The sequence below is a fragment of the Medicago sativa genome, chromosome 7, assembly GCF_051527215.1.
Source record: "Medicago sativa cultivar Bolivia chromosome 7, Bolivia_mono, whole genome shotgun sequence".
NCBI classification, from domain to species: domain Eukaryota; kingdom Viridiplantae; phylum Streptophyta; class Magnoliopsida; order Fabales; family Fabaceae; genus Medicago; species Medicago sativa.
The window spans coordinates 34,162,283-34,181,921 of record NC_140755.1 but is presented as its reverse complement, the minus strand read 5'-3'; the positions used below and the strand labels follow the sequence as shown (position 1 = coordinate 34,181,921).

Here is a 19,639-nt window from a genome sequence, read left to right as displayed (position 1 = left end):
GCCCTCAATTCTCAAATGAACAAATTTCCTCATTTCTTCTGTTCACGCTGCCGCCACGCCCTTCACTTCTGATTTTTTATTTTCAAAGGTAGCAGCATATCCCTCTATCTTCGCCATCTTTGATTCTCACAAAACAAACAGCTTTGCTCGCTTTTTCTGTACTGCAATTACAGATAACAATTTTGATTTTTCAGTCCTTCAAATTTCAATGGCGGAAGATATAGTAAGCACTTTACCAGACCCGATTCTCTGTCACATCCTCTCTTTTCTTCAAACCAAACATGCCGTTGCCACAAGCATTCTTTCCAAGAGATGGAACAACATCTGGCGTTCAGTTCCGGTTCTTGATTTCAGCGACATTACAATAAAATGCCAAAATTCCTATGTTGGTTTTATTAATTTTGTATACTCCGTTTTGCTCTCTCGAGATCCCACACTTCCCATTAATACTTTCCACCTTGATGTTTCATACGCTTATGATCTTGATCTTATTCTCGATCCTCACGGCCCTGTCAGCACTTTCACCAAATGGATTAACTTTGTTGTACAACACGGTGTTGAGTATCTTTATCTCTCAATAGTATCATCTGGGCTCGAATATTCCAAATTGCCTATCAGTGTTCTCACCTGCAGTACCGTTGTGGTTCTCAAACTTAATCGTTTTATTGTGCAACAGGGTTTTACTCCTGTTTCACTTCCATCTCTTAAAACTCTTCATTTGGAAGATAGTTCTTTCCCTAAACTTCGAGATCTTATGTTGTTGCTAACTGGATGTCCAATTCTTGAGGATTTATTTACATTTAATGTGCTGTTTGATTCCGACGAATCTCTTACATGTGATGAGTGGAAGATCTTTTGCTTAAGTAACTTGACCTATGCTGATATTGATTGCTATCGTTTTCATTTTCCATTGAAAGCCGTTCACAATGTACCTTCTCTGGGTTTGGAAATTGACCAGGTTTGTTTATGATACTCACTGATGTAATGGAAAAGAAAATGTGATAATCTATATTTTCTATTCCTTGACTATTTTTTTCCTGAAAATTTTACTATGATGTGTGACAATTTGTCTTTCTAAATGTTGTAGGGTTATTGTCGTAATGATTCCATTCCTACTTTTTATAACTTGACCCATTTGGAGTTTAGTTGCGCTTCTCTCCATCATAGTTGGAAGTTCTTAATACAAGTTCTCAATCACTGCCCTAAGCTTCAAAAACTTGACCTTGATGAGGTTTGTTAACTATATTTATCTTTTCATTGCACACTTTTAGAACTTGGGTTTGGTCAAATGAGACTTCCCATTTACTCCCTCCGTTTCAAAATGAGTGTCACTTTAACCAAAAAAATTTGTTTCAAAATGAATGTCGCTTTACATTTTCAATACAACTTTAATTTTTTTCTTCCAACTTTACCCTCTCAAACTTTTCTCTCACACAATTTTCAATGCAACTTTAAGTTTGTCTTTTTCTAATAAAGTAAGGACAGGTTAGTAAAATCGTTATATCCAATGATTATTTCATTCCATTTCTTAATTTGTGTGCCAAAGCCTAAAGCGACACTCATTTTGAAACGGAGGGAGTAATAAAGTAATTTTCAGGCAATATCTCATCAAATTTATGACTTTTTAACACGCATTTTATGTGCATTATTGACAGATCAGGCCGGATGAAGTTGAGGTATTATGGACTAAAAACAAGGACAAAGATAATTGGGTGGACCCAAAATTTGTTCCGCAATGCCTTTCATCACACCTAAGAACTTGCAATTTTTTGAGTTTCTCAGGCCTACGAGGTCAGATTATGCTAGCAAGGTATATTTTGAAGAATGCAGAAGTTTTACAAACGATGACAATCTGGAACAGTGGACAATCCAAAATAAAAAGACAATTATCCTCAAGTCCAAAGGCCTCTGCATCGTGTAAACTTATAGTTTATCATTTTCCATGTAAGTAGTAGTTACATTATCGTTTATTTCATCTCATTTACTTCTACCATGCACCTGCTAGATTTTGTGGTTTGCGCTAGAACTTTGATGGTCATGAAATTTGTCCTGGTGCACAACTATAGGGAAAAGGGGTCTTTAAATGATCTCGTACTTGCTTACCTAATTTAGTTTACTTGTTTATGACTTCATATCCATGTTGATCCATTTTTATGAGTACTTGTACACTAATTTCTGATTTAATGCATAACCATAGGGTATGAGGGTGCAATCGTAAATTAGTGAAAATGGACAAAACATAAACAAAGCAGTTGTATTTTCAAAGAAATCCTTATTTATCAGTATTTTTGACAGAATGTGTTATGACTATCACATTCAAAAGGACTTGGGTCCTAAATCATCTTTTTGAAGACTCTGTTCAAGACATTATGGGATTCTTTGATCCATATAGGTTAAGGGTTTTTGCTATTAGTGTTATGCTCTGATTGTGGTAGTTTACACAGGACAACAATTAATGACTAGTAAAGGCTTTGTGTTGAAGTGCTATGCTGTTATTTGTGTTGGGTTCAGTTTTGGTCTCAATTATTCTTAATTTATCACATTTTCCCCTGATTTCATGCTATATCTTATCAGTGATCGGTGTAGTTTTGGAGAATAGATAATACTTTTTCTCTTATAACAGCGCTTGAACATAAAGGTGGTGTAAGGAGAAAAGTAAGAAACCAGCCTGTTAATATGCAATAACCATGGAAAATACAAACACAGAAACAACTTAAGAGAACACTAAGAAAATCACAAGATTTCTGTGCTCCTAAAATTTTAATGCAGCTGCAATCATTATTATGACATTTCAATGCTCCAAATTCATACATCACTGTATCACCAAGAACAACCAGAATTTGTTTGCTCCGTGCGTCTTGTGCAGGTGACTCTTAAGATATCATGTGGAAGGGAAACATGTTAGGGACATTAGGTAGGTTGTTTTTTTTTTTTTTTTTTTTTTTGGAAATCCAACGAAGATGCTTGAGCTAATACTACTAAAGTATTTTCTTAGTTTAATTTTCTTTACCTCATGTTTTGTAAACACAAAGATCATACCTTTTTCCTTGAGTTACATGACTCAAATCATTATGGTTTTTGACGTAATAAAGAACGACCATGGAAGAAATTTGTATTAGGTTTTTACACCTCACTTTTTTTTTATTGATTTCAGATAACAGAGAAAACTGATGATGACATGATGTGAATTTCAAAGGGAAGGCTGATTTCATCTGGTGTGTTGACTCATAGGAAGGGTTTGTTCAAATGGTGTTTGCTATCAATTTCATGAATATGGAAGGAAACCATTGTTTTTGCAGGGAGAACGATTTTGTACTTATTTTGATGTGTGAAGTGCGAACTTCATATAGATCATGTAACTTCATGTCTTTCGTAATGATCTTGTATGAACAAAAAAAGAAAAAATAATCTTGCTTGTTGAAGTCAGTGATGTTGCACTTATTTTGAATTTATTGATATATAAAATTGATATGTTAATGTCATTATGCATGTGAATAATTAATTATAGTGTACATCATCTACTGAAAATCAATGGCTTCACTCAAAATTCTGGATGAATTGAAAACATGATAAAGCTTGATGATTCTCTCATCTTTAAATATATCTATAGCTCCTCACAGCATAAATTTAACTAATTTATTTCATAGGGTGACTTCTACAGTTTTCAAAAGCTTTAGCACGTTCTCTGGTGAGTTTATATTAGCTCCATTAGCTTCAATTCAACAAAATGTGAAACAAATCCTTCTTCATGTCACTTCCAGAACCTTCATTTGCTCTTGCCTCTTCTTGTTCCTTCAACACTTTCTCCATCTTTACATCCATCTTAGGATGTGTCACTCTTACCAAATTCTTCCCAATTTCCCTAATCATTTATCTCAATCGACAAACTTCATCATTCACACCATTACTGTCATTCTATATATGATGTTATTAGTATGCCTAAAGTACATGCCCCATTTCAATTGGTTTACCCCTTTTAGATATTTCCAGAATTGTTCCCAAAAAACACATTTCATCCTCTCGAATACTAACAAAGTGTTCTAGAGTTTTTCCCCCAAGGAGCTTTCTCATACAAAAATTCATAAGGAATGAAAAAATAATCAACAGTACATAAGTTAAATTCTAATTTGCAATTATGACATGTTTTGAGCCAGGCATGAAAGTTTGTAAAGTGCTTGATGATGGAGTGATCTAAGATAAGGTGCACAACTCTTCAAGAGTAGGTTGATCTCGTTAAACATGTATTTATTGGTTCAAAGGAAGAATTTAGATATACCTTTTACACCTTATCTGATGAAAGTCAGACACAATGTTTTTAGGGAATTCAAATATTTTTTATTGGTGAATTTCATTGTTTGCATAATAATATGGAGAAGTTTTAAAATGATAGAAATTTATGAAGTATATTGTTCAAGTTAAATTTAGAAAATTTCATATGAAATCTAAAAGTTATAGAATTTCAATTTTTTTAATTCTTATCATTTACAAAGTTTGGATTTTGGTCCATAAATTTTCAATTTTTAGGGGATATTTGGATTTTGGTCCATAAATTTTCAATTTTTAGGGGATAAGTAGCTTGGTGGCTGAAAATTTAAGGTCTACAGGGTTCAAACTCCAACCCCTACATATATTATACAATTTCCTTACTGGTTGGGCTAAGTCATTGGACAAATCAAAAACTTATAGTGATTTTAGTTTCCATATAAATTTAATTTTTTTATTTGAGTTTTAGAATTTCATTTTAACATAATACGTTTTAGACTTTTTTTTAAGTAATATTTTAGACTTTTTATTTGACTTTTTCTAGTCTCATCCCATATAATTATAGTTACACCCAAATTTGCTTAAAAAGTTTACAATAATATCGAAAGCCGTAAATTGATTGTTGGTGATTTGGTTCGGTGCGCCACTGCAATATCACGGTTGTATTTGGTGTTGTCAGTGTCTGCTGTGTGGTCATGCCTTTGATTTCTCTGATTATTATCTAGAGTTGTTGAGTTCTGTGAGTTTTAAAGATATGGTGACGCGTCGATGCTGTTTGAATATATGTCGCAGTCTTTGTGGTTGACTTTAGACTGCTTTGGACGTCTAGTCATTCGTATGATTGACATTGGACTAATTGGACTCGAAAGAGTCGGTGTTGCTTGTTACCTCGCTGCAGGGAGTTGTTGGTTCTTGGACTATTTTGTGTTGACGTATGGTTCATACACGAGATAGCCGACCTTTGTTTATTTAGTATTGATCATTGGATGTTGGATCATATGTGTGGCTTAAAACTGTAATGCCTGTTTGGGTTGTCCGACACATTTGTGTGTTTTTACAGGATTAGGTTTATGTCCCGCATTTTTTTTTGTATTTTTTTTCCTTTTTTTGATAATATATATGAGCTCTTGACACAAGATTAAAGTTTAGTTGAGAAACCACCTATTCTCTTTCTTGATGTTATTATGCCCGGGCTTTATTAAAAAAAAGTGAACTCAATTAAGGGACATATCGGTAATTTTGGGATGTAACTTAGATTTTTTGGGTGTGAGTAGTATTTGTCTTTTTATTTAGGTGCTTGTGGTCGGGGCTGAAAATGAGTCAAGTCGAGTCGAACTCGTCTGAGTTCGATTCAACTCGATAAGAATTGGTCCAGCTTGAAACTTGGTTCGAGTTTGACATAAACTCTTTTTTAAGCAAGTTCGGCTTGTTTAAAGTTCACGAACGATTTGGTTCGGTTCTGCTAATACCAAAAATAAAATATTTGGTCCAAATCATGATTATATTTTCGGCAAGTTAGATGGGTTATTTCGACATGCAGCAAAGTGCAAATGGATTTCGACCAAGAGCATACAGACTTTGACATACCGCAATTTCGACCAAAGATAAGGAGAAATAATCTGAAGTTATAATTGGAGTGCAATAAGACAAAGTGGAGCATGGCAACAAACAAGGTTGAAGTGCATCGAAGTTATTCTAGTGTTTTAGGAAGTTATTTCTACTTTTAATCTAGACCATATGATTTAGTGGTAGTTTTTCCTACAAGGTCTATACATATCAGTTTGTAATAAGAAAAAAAAGGTTAGATCCTATTTTCTGAAAGCCATGTAACACACCCACGCCGAGTTGGCAAACGGGTTTTAGGGGCAGAAAGAGATGGATTCCAATCACCCTTTACATTCTCTGCAATTTAATATTTTTCTTTTTCTTTTAAAATTTGCTTTTCTTTTCATCTTTCTTTATTTTATTTCTTTTGAATATGCTCGCATTTTTCTATTATATTGTCATGAGACAACTTGTTATTAAAAGATGTTCGATGCAATTCTAACATTAATAAGAACAATAACTTTGTTCTTAAAAAACACATGAAGTGATATCAATAATCGCGAGACTTGAACAAACACTATAAAAAAAAATTTATTCAGTCCTAAAACGTTTATAAATAATAAAGTTTATATCACCAAAAAATCAGTGTAAACAGATTCATTAGGTTCAGTTTGTAAAAAAGAGTTAATGTCTTTTGTTCAATACACAAATGAAGCATAACATTAACATCTACCATGGTCGGACACATTAATTTATCAATGAGCCACACACGAGTTAACTGCAATATTTTCTGTTTACGCATCAAATAAGTCATAAGTGCCATGAAATAATTTTTTTTTAAAACTCGGTATCCGATCCAAGGACCGATCCGATCCGATCCAATTTAATGAGGTTTAATTTGGATAAGTTTTTGGATATCCAAATTATAAATTGTAACTGTTTTTATTAATAATAATCTTATAAAAATATACTAAAATAATGAGTTTGATACAAAATATAACATATGATTTATAAAATTGATTGATTGAAATAGAAACAAAATTGATTAAGGTAAACTCATATGTACAATTAAAAGAATTAAAAAAGAAAAATAATAATAATAGCTTAAAATGTATGTGGTTCAGTTCGGTTTTGAAAAATCAATCAAAAATCCGATCTAATCAGAACGGTTTTCATAAGATGTCATCCAAACACATCTAATTTTTTATTTTTTGACAAAATCCAAACATATCTAATATTATTTGGTTTTGTGCGGTTTTCAGTTGTTTTAATTTGGATCGATTTGAATTTGAACACCTATAATGTGAGTATATGTTGTGGGATTGCCTGATCTATTTTTTCTTCTTAGACTAGAGAGTGTGTTTTTGCATCGTAAACAGCCAGTGGGATAATGGAAATTGCAACCAAAATTAATACAGTAATAATGGAAATTGGAAATGAAAAGGAAAAGAAATTGGAATTTGCAAAGGTAAAAAAGGCATTAATAACGTTAAAGTGAAGTTCCTCCTTCCTAAGGTCATTTTTTTTAAATACTTATTTAATTTACTCATTATTTTTCTCCTTTTCTCTTTCATTCTTTCACCTTTCTTCTCTGTCCCTTCACCTTCTTCACCAAATTCTCATCTCCTTCATTTTCTTTTTCTCATTTCAAATCACCAAATTTCTTGCATAAGTCATCCAATTTCTTGCATAAGTTATCTCACAGTACTCTAAGAAAAGAGAATAATACCCATTTCTTGAAAGTTGCTCGTTGAGACTCTTTGAGGTAAAACTTTAACAAATTGGGGTTTTGTCTACATCTCTTATCTATTGATAGTGCGATCGTTCCGAATAGTTTAGGGTTTAGGGTTTTGTCTAAATCTCTTATTCCGAATAGTTTAGGAAATTTATCAGCTGAGTAGCAAGCTGCTAACAAACTCAAAGTCCCTGCATTGTTCCTTTTTTGGTAGGCTTCCTTTGGTGGGAGACTATTTTATTTATGTTTATGTTGAGTCGGTATATCTGCAGCTATTTGGAACTATAGGATGTTTTGTTTATAATTGTATACATATCTAGTTGTATCATGAAATTTTGGCCGGGGATAATAGTTTATGAACAAGATTTACATCTTAGAAATGTTGAAAATACAAAGCTTACTCTTTCGATATTTCAGTAAACATGATTTTGAATCCAAAGTTAGTTTATAAATTGTTTATTTATTATTTGGTCAGCAGGCTTTCCAAACTATGAGGTATTAGTTCGTGCACCAGTCACGATTATATATTTTTTAGGTTGTCACAGTATATTGGTAGTTAGTATTTGTTATTCGGGAGTAGTTATCCTTTAGTAGCAGATTTAAATAATTGAACATGTAAAAGAATGGGTAAGTAATTATTCAGAGATAATTCTAATCTTCCTCACTATTCTATGACGCATGTCCCTTCTCTAATTGGGACAATTTTACTATTCTAATTAAGAGAGCTATTCCTTCTTGAATTCGAAAAATTATCGCCCTTATTAATCATATTCTTTCAGTTTGCTTACCTTTGTTGTACTGCAATTTCAGGTAACAGTCTGATTTTCAATGGCGGCGGAGGAGGAGGATATAATAAGCACTTTGCCAGACGAGATCCTGTGTCACATTCTCTCTTTTCTCCAAACCAATCAATCTGTTGCCACTAGCATTCTTTCCAAGAGGTGGAAGAATCTCTGCCTCTCTGTTCCTGTTCTCAACATTATAGTGAGAGACCAAAACACCTTTGTTGGCTTTATCAACTTTGTGTACTCCGTTTTCCTCTCTCGAGATCCCTCACTTCCCATTAAGACTTTCCACCTTGATTTTGAATATGATAATGATATGCTCAATCCTCCCCGCCCCATGGACACTATCACTAAATGGGTAAACATTCTAGTACAACGCAATGTTGAATACCTTAATCTTTCAGTGGAACTACCAATGTGTATGCCCAAATTGCCCACCTCTATTCTCACCTGCAGAACCCTTGTGGTTCTCAAGCTTTTTGGTTTCAGTGTGTTGGAGGGTATTTCTCCTGTTTTACTTCCATCTCTTAAAACCCTTCATTTGAGGAATATTTATTTCCCTAAACTTCGGGATTTTATGTTGTTTCTAATTGGATGCCCAATTCTTGAGGATTTATGCACATTATATGTGGTGTTTGATTCCGATGAGTCTCTTACCTGTGATGAGTGGAAGAGTTTTTACTTAAGTAACTTGACCCGAGCCGATATTGATTGCTTCCTATGTCATTTTCCATTGAAATCAGTTCATAATGTACCTTCGCTGCGCTTAGAAATCGACCAGGTTTGATTACAATACTTTCTAATGGAATCAATATGTGATAATCTATACTTAGTTTCCCTTTACTCTATTTTTTTCATGAGCATTTTACCCTGATGTTTGACAATTTGTCTTTCTAAATATTATAGGAGAATTCCCCTATTGATTCCATCCCTACTTTTCATAACTTGACCCAGTTGGAGTTAATTTGTGTTTCTCTCCATCGTAGCTGGAAGTTCTTAATACAAGTTCTCAATCACTGCCCCATGCTTCAAAAGCTTCTCCTTGATGAGGTTTGTTAAAAATCATATCTGATTTATCTTTTCATAGCACACTTTTAGAATTTTGCTTCGGCCAAATCTAGCTTCTATCCATTATGTTTTATTTTATGTGCATTATTGACAGGTCGAGCATGATGAGAATGAGGGCATTATTGACAAAGAAAATTCGGCGGACCCAAAATTTGTTCCGCAATGCCTTTCATTACACCTAAGAACTTGCAAATTTTTTAGTTTTTCAGGCCGACGGTGTCAAATTATGCTAGCAAGGTATATTTTGAAGAATGCAGAAGTTTTACAGACAATGACAATCTGGAACAGTGGACAATCCAAAATAGAAAGACATTTGTCCTCAAGTCCAAAGGCCTCTGCATCGTGTAAACTTATATTTTATCTTGTTCCATGTAAGTAGTAGTTACATTATCGTTTATTTCATTTCATTTACATCTACCATGCACCTGGTAGAATTTGATGGTCATAAACTTTGTCCTGGTGCACAACTTGAGGGCAACGGGGTCTTTAAATGATCCATGTACACTAATTTCCGATTTGATGCATAACCAAAGTAAATTAGTGAACATGGAAAAAACATAAACAAAGTAGTTGTATTTTCAAAGAAATCCTAAATCATCTTTTTGAAGACTCTGTTCAAGACATTATGGGATTGTTTGATCCATATAGTTGACCTTGACTATTACATGTTATTATCATCTTTTTGTTTCTCTTGAATGCATGACTTTTACTGCTTGCAGGTTTTGAATGTTATTCTCTATTTATACCATTTTGTGGATGTATTGATAAAACAAGTGGCCACCTGAATACAATTCAAGAAAGGTGTCTTTAGCTGATAATGCATAAAATAGACTATCATGAACGATAAAATGCTTATATGATACAATTGGTTTCTTTTCAATATTGACCAACAACTGACAGACCCAACTTGTGTTGGTTTAGAACACTAGTTACTTGCTATACAATTGAAAATAGTTTATTTAGATGAAAATATTTTCAAATCCCATTACAGACTTTCAATATGCTACAAGATGATGTTTTGACGAATTCAATTCTTAAATTGATATAAATCAAACAAGTTCAATATTATTACTAATTCTTAAATTAGATACGGTGGAATGAAATACAATTTTAGGATCTAATAAGAGAGGCACACTTCATGTAGACCACAGAATTACTTTACATTTTTGGTTGGTTTTTGCTATTTTTGAATAACCTGTGTTTTCTGCTTTAATTTTGTGCATGTATGATACTAATTTTGTTATGGATTTGGCTCGAATGTTTATGAATTGTATAGAACTATGTTAGCCCCAACTAAGATGCTTGAGCTAATACTACAAAAGTATTTTCTTAGTTTAATTTCCTTATCTCATGTTTTGTAAACACATAGATCATACCTTTTTCCTTGAGTTACATGACTCAAATCATTATGGTTCTTGACGTAATAAAGAACGACCATGGAAGAAATTTGTGTTAGGTTTTTACCTCACTTTTGTTTTTTTATTGATTTCAGATAATAGAGAAAACTGATGATTGCATGATGTGAATTTCGAAGGGAAGGCTGATTTCATCTGGTGTTTTGACTCATAGGAAGGGTATATTCAAATGGTTTTCGCAGGGAGAGCGATTTTGTACTTATTTTGATGTGTGAAGCGCGAACTTCATATAGATCACGTAACTTCAAGTCTTTCGTAATTATCTTGTCTGAATAAAAAAAATTATGAAGATGTATGAAGAGCAAACTCCATATAAATTTTCTAACTTCAAGTTTTTCGTAATTATCTTGTATGAACAAAACAAAAATTCTTGCTTGTTGAAGTCAGTGATGTTGCACTTATTTTGAATTTATTGATATATAAAATTGATATGCTATTGTCATTATGCATGTGAATAATTAAATGTAGTATACATCATCTACTTAAAATCAATGGCTACACTCAAAATTCTGAATGAACTGAAAACATGATAAAGCTTGATGATTCTCTCATCTTTAAATATATCTATATTCTATAGCTATAAAATTCAGTTCCTCACAGCATAAATTTAACTTATTTATTTCAAAATAGGGTGACTTTTACAGTGTTCAAAAGCTTTAGCATATTCTCTGGTGAGTTTATATTAGCTCCATTAGCTTCAATTCAATAAAATGTAAACAGATCCTTCTTCCTCACTTCTTGTTCCTCTTCATTTCATTTGCTCTTTCCTCTTCTTGTTCCTTCAACACTTTCTCCATCTTTACATCCATTTTATGATGTGTCACTCTTCTCAAATCTAAATTTCTCATAAATCCAATAATGTCATCCAAATTAAATGAATCAAGAAGTTCACCAATTTTCCTAATCACTTTTCTCAATTGACCAATAATGTCATCATTCACTCCATTACTTTTCTTAGATTCAATTAAGAAAACGTCACATATAATTTTAAATGTCTGATAAACATGTATTTTGTCAACTAAACATAACACATGTACAATTTTCTAATGTCACTTGCGCCACCAAATACCAAAAGTAAAGAAATTTGAAATAATAGTTATTGAATGAAAAAATCACATGAAAAAGAATGATATCAAAAAACTAAATTTTGAAATAAAAAAATGAAACAATTGACATCCAAAAACTATAAAAACAGTTCATCATAATGTTGTAACTACTGGGGGATCCTAAATTGAGTTTAATAATCAAATTAGACTAAGAAATGGCACAAGTGAAATCGACGCGACATCTTCTCCTTAAACCTTAAGACATTAGTAATATGAGTCATATCACTTATATTTTGCGCAACATCCACTCTTGCATCTAATGTGGAACCTTAGCTCGCACTCGGCACAATAACATCTTTACCTCAAGTATGAGACTCTACACATTCGTGATCTACCATCATGAACCACTCGAGCTTCCCCCACAAAGTGAAATCGGGCTACGCCACCACCGTTGGGCTTTCTAGGGGAGCCAAAACCGGTGTGGATTGACCAGTTGATAGAACAATCATAAGTGAGAATGATACCACATTTTCACCTAATATTTTAAGGCATTAAATATATGGTTTTCTTGGGTAATTAAATGATGTTGTATGTTTTGAACACTTTCAGGTAATTAAATTAAATGGTGTTGGATGTACCTCTTTCTATCTAGTACTAGTATGTTTCTCCACTTTGACTATTCTATTCAATGTTGGAGCGTAACTGTCACTTGATACATCACAACATTCTCTCCCTCAAATAAGACTAAATTCTAGCCCGTTTTTGGAACGGGTATCCATGCTAGTACGATAGAAAGGTACATCCAACACCATTTAATTTTCTGAAAGCGTTCAAAACTTACAAGTATGAAAGAAAACAAAGCATGGTAAAATAGGTCTAATTAAACAATTTAAAACTAAAGAAATCACTTAGTCAATTGTGAATATAATAACAAAAGAAATAGAGTCTAAACCTCAATGTTAGATCCAATCCTAAAATAACTCAAATAAAAATATCAAAAGTCAGCCAAACACGACAAGATAACATAACGATAATTAAAATTATCAATTTAAAAAAAAAACAAATATCTAATATTAAAGCAGCATGTTGATGACTCCTTAGCTTCTGCTTGAATTTCATATTAAAAAAAAAACAAATATCTAATATTAAACCACCCTCCTTGATAACATTTTTATTACACTTGTTCAAAACTGCGGGGAGGCAACTTATCAGGAAACAATTGAACACATAATTGGAAACGAAACCAAGCCTTAACTGTTGTAGGCCTTGGTTAAATTAGTTAAACAAGTGGATTCAAAGTATTTGATTCAAATTTTTTACTAGATACATCAACTTTGTTTGACTTTTTAGCTTATACATGAGACCCCGGATTAATATATGCTACCACAATGAGACTAATATTGAACAAGTGTTGTCGATGACGGACGATGTCGGAGAGCCGAAATCCTAGTTACACTTATTCAAAATTGATGTATGTGCGACTTCTTTCCACAAGTCCACAATAAACATGTTTAGTCATCGGTGTACAAGGCACATGAACACGTATTAATGAAACAAAGTGCATGTATTTCAAACCATCCATTGATATTATTGCATATCTAGAATTTAATATAACATTAGAAATTAGAAAATATAATTAATGTATTTGTGTTCTAACCTTCTTCAATCAAATGAATGAAAGTTTACATGTAGGAGAGCCACTTGGACACAAAGATAAATCCATTAGCATTTGGTACTTTATAGTTAAATCTTCAGAAGAGGCATTAATTGTCATTGTGCGCAGTAAGTTGGCATTCTTCAAAACATACTCTGCAAATTGAAGGTCACACTTCGTGCCTTTGTAATCTATAAGCGAGCATGTTCTTAGTTGAGAATAAAGACATTTAGGAGCAATTTGTGGTTCTTCCCAATTGTCCTCATCACTACCATGTCCATAAAGCTGATTCTGTTCCTATTTGGAGTTGGACTTGAATGACGCTTGGAAGACATTTCAGATGGTGAGAATGAAAGGGTTTACAAGTTAAACAAAAAAAAAAACAACGAGAGGGTGCTTTGAGGAAACAGCAGCTTGGAGGAGGAGGATTCGAACTGAAAAGGAAGGGAAAGAAGCGGTGCTTTGATGAAGGGGGAAGGGAATGGAAGATTTGGGGGAATAGGTAGGGGTGGAAAACTAGGACGAAGGATAAGATCCACCTTTTTGATTGAATTTTACATTTCATCATTTAGGCATCTCAATACCCTTTAAACATGTAAAGGGTCATGCTAACAAGTGTCCTTTAAGGAAACAAAATAAAGAATTTTGCATTGGAAAACACAATTTTTAAACTTCTAAGAAGTTGATTACAACACTTTCCAATATAATATTTTTATAGTTGTCTTCTTATCAATACCGCAAGGGCACTCGTTAATATTTTCCATTTTTAAATTGAAGGCCTTAAGCCGCTCATTTGAGTTGAGTTGTCCTTAAATCTCTTAAAACCCATGATGCAATTCTTAACATCAGATTTGAGTTGTCCTTAATGTCGTGAATTTGGTGTTATTGTAAGAATTATATTGCCTGTGTATTCTCATTGATTTGACAAACATATATACAACAATACATTAACTCCAATTAAGGTGGGAGTTATTGTACAATTAACTATAATTATTTACACAATGATGAATAGTTATTGTACAATTAACTATAATTATTTACACAATGATGAATAATGAATGTGATCAACTCTTGCTGTATTCTAACACACCCCCGCAGTCGAAGCGGGAGGCCGCCGTATGCTGAGACTGTCTCTGAAATCTTCAAATAGTATGCGCGGAAGACCTTTCGTGAAGATGTCGGCAATTTGATAACGAGATGGAACATGAAGAACACGGACTTGTCCACGGGAAACTTTTTCACGAACAAAGTGAATGTCCATTTCAATATGCTTAGTGCGTTGATGTTGAACAGGATTACCAGAGAGGTATATTGCACTAATATTATCACAATGCACTAAGGTAGCTTTAGGAATTGGGCAATGGAGTTCCAAGAGAAGGTTCCGGATCCAACAAGATTCAGAGACAACATTGGCAACCCCTCTATATTCGGCTTCAGCACTTGATCGAGATAGAGTTGGTTGACACTTAGATGACCATGATATCAAGTTGTCACCAAGGAAGATGCAATATCCAGAGGTGGAACGTCGAGTATCGGGGCACCCACCCCAATCGGCGTCTGTGTAGGAGATGAGACCAGAAACAGAAGATTTATATAGATGTAGGCCATGGTCAAGAGTACCTTGAAGATATCGCAGAATGCGTTTGAGAGCATTCATATGTTCATCCTTTGGGTCATGCATGTGCAAGCACACCTGTTGTACATCATATGATATATCTGGTCTCGTGAATGTGAGATATTGTAATGCACCTGCTAATCTCCTATAGTGTGTAGGATCTTTGTATGGAGAACCTGATGAGGTACTTAGCTTAGATTTGGTATCCACTGGCGTAGCTGTTGGTTTACATGAGGTCATACCTGCTCGTTCAATTATCTCAGACGCATATTTTCTTTGACTAAGAAATAAGCCACCTGCATGATGTGTAACTGAAGGCCTAAAAAATAACTTAGAGTGCCCAAATCTTTCATAGCAAATTCGGAGGCAAGAAGTGACATAATAGACTGACGAAGAGCATCAGATGATGCAGTAAGAATGATGTCGTCAACATAGAGTAAAATATATGCCATGTCATTTCCTTTCCTATAAATAAATAGAGAATGATCATATTTGCTATGGGAAAAACCGATGGTGAGTGCAAAATCAGCAAACCGTTGGTACCAAGCACGAGGGGCCTGTTTAAGGCCATAAAGAGATTTCTTCAATAAACAAACATAATCTGGATGGATTGGGTCTCGAAAACCCATCGGCTGATGCATGTATACGGTTTCTTGAAGTTCACCGTGAAGAAATACATTTTTAACATCTAGCTGATGAATGGACCACGACTTTGATAGAGCTATAGTAAGTACTATACGAATAGCTGAAGAATTATACTCTTTTTCCCCACTTTCAATATTATTAATATGATGTTATGAGTATGCCTAAAGTTCATGCCCAATTTCAATTGATTTACCACTTTTAGATATTTCCAAATTCGTCCCCAAAAAACACTTTTCATCCTCACGAATACTAACAAAGTGTTCCCTTCTAAGGAGCTTTCTCATATGAAACTTCTTAAGGAACTTCCAATAATTTTCATAAGGAATGAAAAAATAATTCTCAACCTTCACTATTTTATTCAATGTTGAGTGTAACTGTCACTTGATACATCACAACATTCTCTCCCACAAATAAGACTAAATTCTAGCCCGTTTTGAAACGGATATCCATGCTAGTACTAGATAGAAAGAGGTACATCCAACACCATTTAATTTTCTGAAAGCGTTCAAAACATACAAGTATGAAAGAAAACAAAACATGGTTTTTTTTTTTGAAGGAGAAAACAAAGCATGGTAAAATTGGTCTAATTAAACAATTTAAAACTAAAGCTATTTCGTTGTCATTGTCCTATAGCTATTTCGTTCGTTTCTTTTTCTATAGCAAAGCATTCAATGATCCTAATTTTTTCTAAAAGTTACTTAATGTTGAAATTACTATGAATTTATTGGAACCTGGTTATTTTCTTATGTGCCTCGTTGGATCAATTTTTTGCAAATATTTTGATTTAGAGAATATTCTGACAAAAAATGCTTGCTAGTAACCACATCAGAAGCTAAAACCATCCTCCTTGATAACATTTTTAATACACTTATTCAAAACTGCGGGGAGGCAACTTATCAAGAAACAATTGAACACATACACATAATTGGAAACGAAACCAAGCCTTAACTGTTGCAGGCCTTGGTTAAATTAGTTAAACAAGTGGATGCATCTAGTTACACTTATTCAAATTATCTGTTTCAAATTTTTAACCAGATACATCAACTTTGTTTGACTTTTTTAGCTTATACATGAGACCGGATTAATATACGCTACCACAATGAGACTAATATTGAACAAGTGTTGTCGATGACGGACGATGTCGGAGAGCCCAAATCCTAGTTACACTTATTCAAAGTTGATGTATGTGCGACTTCTTTCCACAAGTCCACAATAAACATGTTCAGTCATCGGTGTACAAGGCACATGAACACGTGTCAATTGCAAACCATAATTTTGTCAAGAGACAAAAAAAAGTTACTTTGACTTAGAGAACCATAGTACATTTCATTCGTATTAATAGTCTCAATACAGAGTGACAAGTAATAAAAAACACGTACTAGAAAGAGATCAAGATGCCCTCGTTTGAGAATGAGCAACTCAATTGCTTTGTCGCCTAACAAAACTTATCTGATAAAGTTGGTACTAGCTAACAAAAGCTCCCTACACTTATTCAAAATACTACCTAATGCATCACGGTTGTACTGTTTGTTAATGTTTACAACTTTATCAACATGCATGCAATCAAATCTCAATATGAACTTAGTGATGATTCAAGTTCTGCTTCGTATAAGTATGGATATAACAGAAAACAAAAACAATTATCAGCAAGGAAGGAAATTTCACAGGTTTGGAGGAGCTAGAATAAAAAAACTTTGAAAATATATAATAGTGACCTAATGAAACAAAGTGCATGTATTTCAAACCATCCATTGATATTATGGTATATCTAGAATTTAATATAACATTAGAAATTAGAAAATATAATTAATGTATTTGTGTTCTAACCGTCTTCAATCAAATGAATGAAAGTTTACATATAGGAGAGCTCCCTTGGACACAAAGATAAATCCATTAGCATTTGGTACTTTATAGTTAAATCTTCAGAAGACGCATTAATTGTCATTGTGCGCAGTAAGTTGGCATTCTTCAAAACATACTCTGCAAATTGAAGCTCACACTTCGTGCCTTTGTAATCTATAAGCGAGCATGTTCTTAGTTCAGAATAAAGACATTTAGGAGCAATTTGTGGTTCTTCCCAATCAGCGGCGAAGCTCGCAAAAAATTTATGCAGGGCCAACTATAAAGAAGATTTTTTTTTTAAACAAACATATTAAATTTAAGGATAAAATATATTTTTGGTCCCATAAATTATAATTTTTTAGGTTTAGTCCTTAAAAAAAATTATTCAATTTTTGTCTCAGTTTTTTAAAATTTTACAAAAAAAATGTGTTTTTTAGTCTTGAATTTAATCTCTAACAAAAAAATTAAGGACTAAAATTAACAAATCTTACGACCTTAATATAAAAATCGCTATTTAAAAACGTTGGGCAAAATGCATTTCAAGAACCCAATTTCATTATTAATTGCATGTTTCATAATAGATTAATAATGTCTTTTCAAATGTAAATAAATAGGTTATTTGCAAGAAACTCATTGTTCATTTAATTTGTCTATGACTACTGTCTTGATAATTTTTATTGTTAAAAAAAGTTTCTCTATTGAGACCGAAAAAAGTATCAAACCAATACAAATAAATCTATCAATCTTATAGTAGTTTTTTTTACTTTATTATTTATGTTAATTTTTGCAACTGAACTTGTTTGGGGTAGCTCAATGTTTATTATTTGGAGTAGCCGAGTATAAATACATACCGACCAATTCAAGAATAATATTTATTTTGAGGTAGCCAAGGCTACCCCTCCCATATGAAGGGTTACGCCTCTGTTCCCAATTGTCCTCATCACTACCATGTCCATAAAGCTGATTCTGTTCCTATTTGGACTTGAATGACGCTTGGAAGACATTTCAGATGGCGAGAATGAAAGGGTTTACAAGTTAAACAAAAAAAAAAACAAAAAAAAAACAAAAACAACGAGAGGGTGCTTTGAGGAAACAGCAGCTTGGAGGAGGAGGATTCGAACTGAAAAGGAAGGGAAAGAAGTGGTGCTTTGATGAAGGGGGAAGGGAATGGAATATGTGGGGGAATAGGTAGGGGTGGAAAACTAGGACGAAGGATAAGATCCACCTTTTTGATTGAATTTTACATTTCATCATTTAGGCCTCTCAATACCTTTTAAACATGTAAAGGGTCATGCTAACAAGTGCCCTTTAAGAAAACAAAATAAAGAATTTTGCATTGGAAAACGCAATTTTTAAACTTTTAAGAAGTTGATTACACCACTTTCCAATATAATATTTTTATAGTTGTCTTCTTATCAATACCGCAAGGGCACTCATTAGTATTTTCCATTTTTAAATCGAAGGCCTTAAGCCCAGCTTAAGCTCTTAAAACCCATGCAATTCTTAACATCAGATTTGAGTTATCCTTAAAGCCGCTCATTTAAGCCTTAATGTCGTGAATTTGGTGTTATAGGTGGTCCAATCTCAGTTATGGTTGTCTAATAGAATTGACTTCAATTGAGAATCTAGGGCTTGCCAAATTAAAACCGGGGGAGAACACCCAATGTCAAACTCTATTTTTCTTTGAAAACTATCGTACTCCAAAATTGAACTTGTATTAGTGTTTTGGTGAAAACATTATCTATGTTCATTTTCTAAAACATATGTTCATCGTAACATGTTAATAAGAAGATGAAATGCTAGTTGGGCTTGATGCTTTTCTAGAAATAATTGATTTTTTTTTTTTTTACATTTTCATTGTTTACAAAAAATGCGCACAATTGTTCACTTCAAGAGTCTCTTATTTTCTTGTTAGCAAGTAAAATTAACACAAAGTTAGAAAAATGAATACGTAAAATATTTTCACAAAGTAAACGGGGCTTTAATAATTATTTTTAATTTGATTTGGCAGGGTGTGTATTGAATA

The 19,639-nt window shown here is 33.3% G+C and overlaps 2 protein-coding genes across 5 annotated transcripts; both read left to right on the top strand.

Moving 5' to 3' along the window:
* On the top strand, positions 1–3,426 carry LOC146905832 (F-box/FBD/LRR-repeat protein At4g26340-like). Of its 4 annotated transcripts, none has more exons than XR_015020350.1 (5): positions 1–958; positions 1,088–1,231; positions 1,656–1,944; positions 2,624–2,914; positions 3,155–3,426. XR_015020350.1 is itself a non-coding variant. In XM_085729742.1 (5 exons), the coding sequence occupies exons 1-4, from the start codon at positions 209–211 to the stop codon at positions 2,875–2,877; spliced, it is 1,194 nt and encodes a 397-aa protein (XP_085585868.1). In that variant the 5' UTR covers positions 53–208; the 3' UTR covers positions 2,878–2,914; positions 3,155–3,376. The 4 variants fall into 4 exon arrangements, 3 of the variants coding, with proteins under 3 accessions (XP_085585867.1, XP_085585868.1, XP_085585870.1); XM_085729742.1 differs by having other exon boundaries at positions 53–958; positions 2,867–2,914; positions 3,155–3,376; XM_085729741.1 differs by lacking the exon at positions 2,624–2,914 and having other exon boundaries at positions 20–958.
* Positions 3,427–7,362: 3,936 nt separating this feature from the next.
* Positions 7,363–11,256, top strand: LOC146905831 (F-box/FBD/LRR-repeat protein At4g26340-like). Its single transcript, XM_085729740.1, has 5 exons — positions 7,363–7,573; positions 8,354–9,109; positions 9,235–9,378; positions 9,491–9,767; positions 10,889–11,256. The coding sequence occupies exons 2-5, from the start codon at positions 8,372–8,374 to the stop codon at positions 10,903–10,905; spliced, it is 1,176 nt and encodes a 391-aa protein (XP_085585866.1). The 5' UTR covers positions 7,363–7,573; positions 8,354–8,371; the 3' UTR covers positions 10,906–11,256.
* Positions 11,257–19,639: the final 8,383 nt, after the last annotated feature.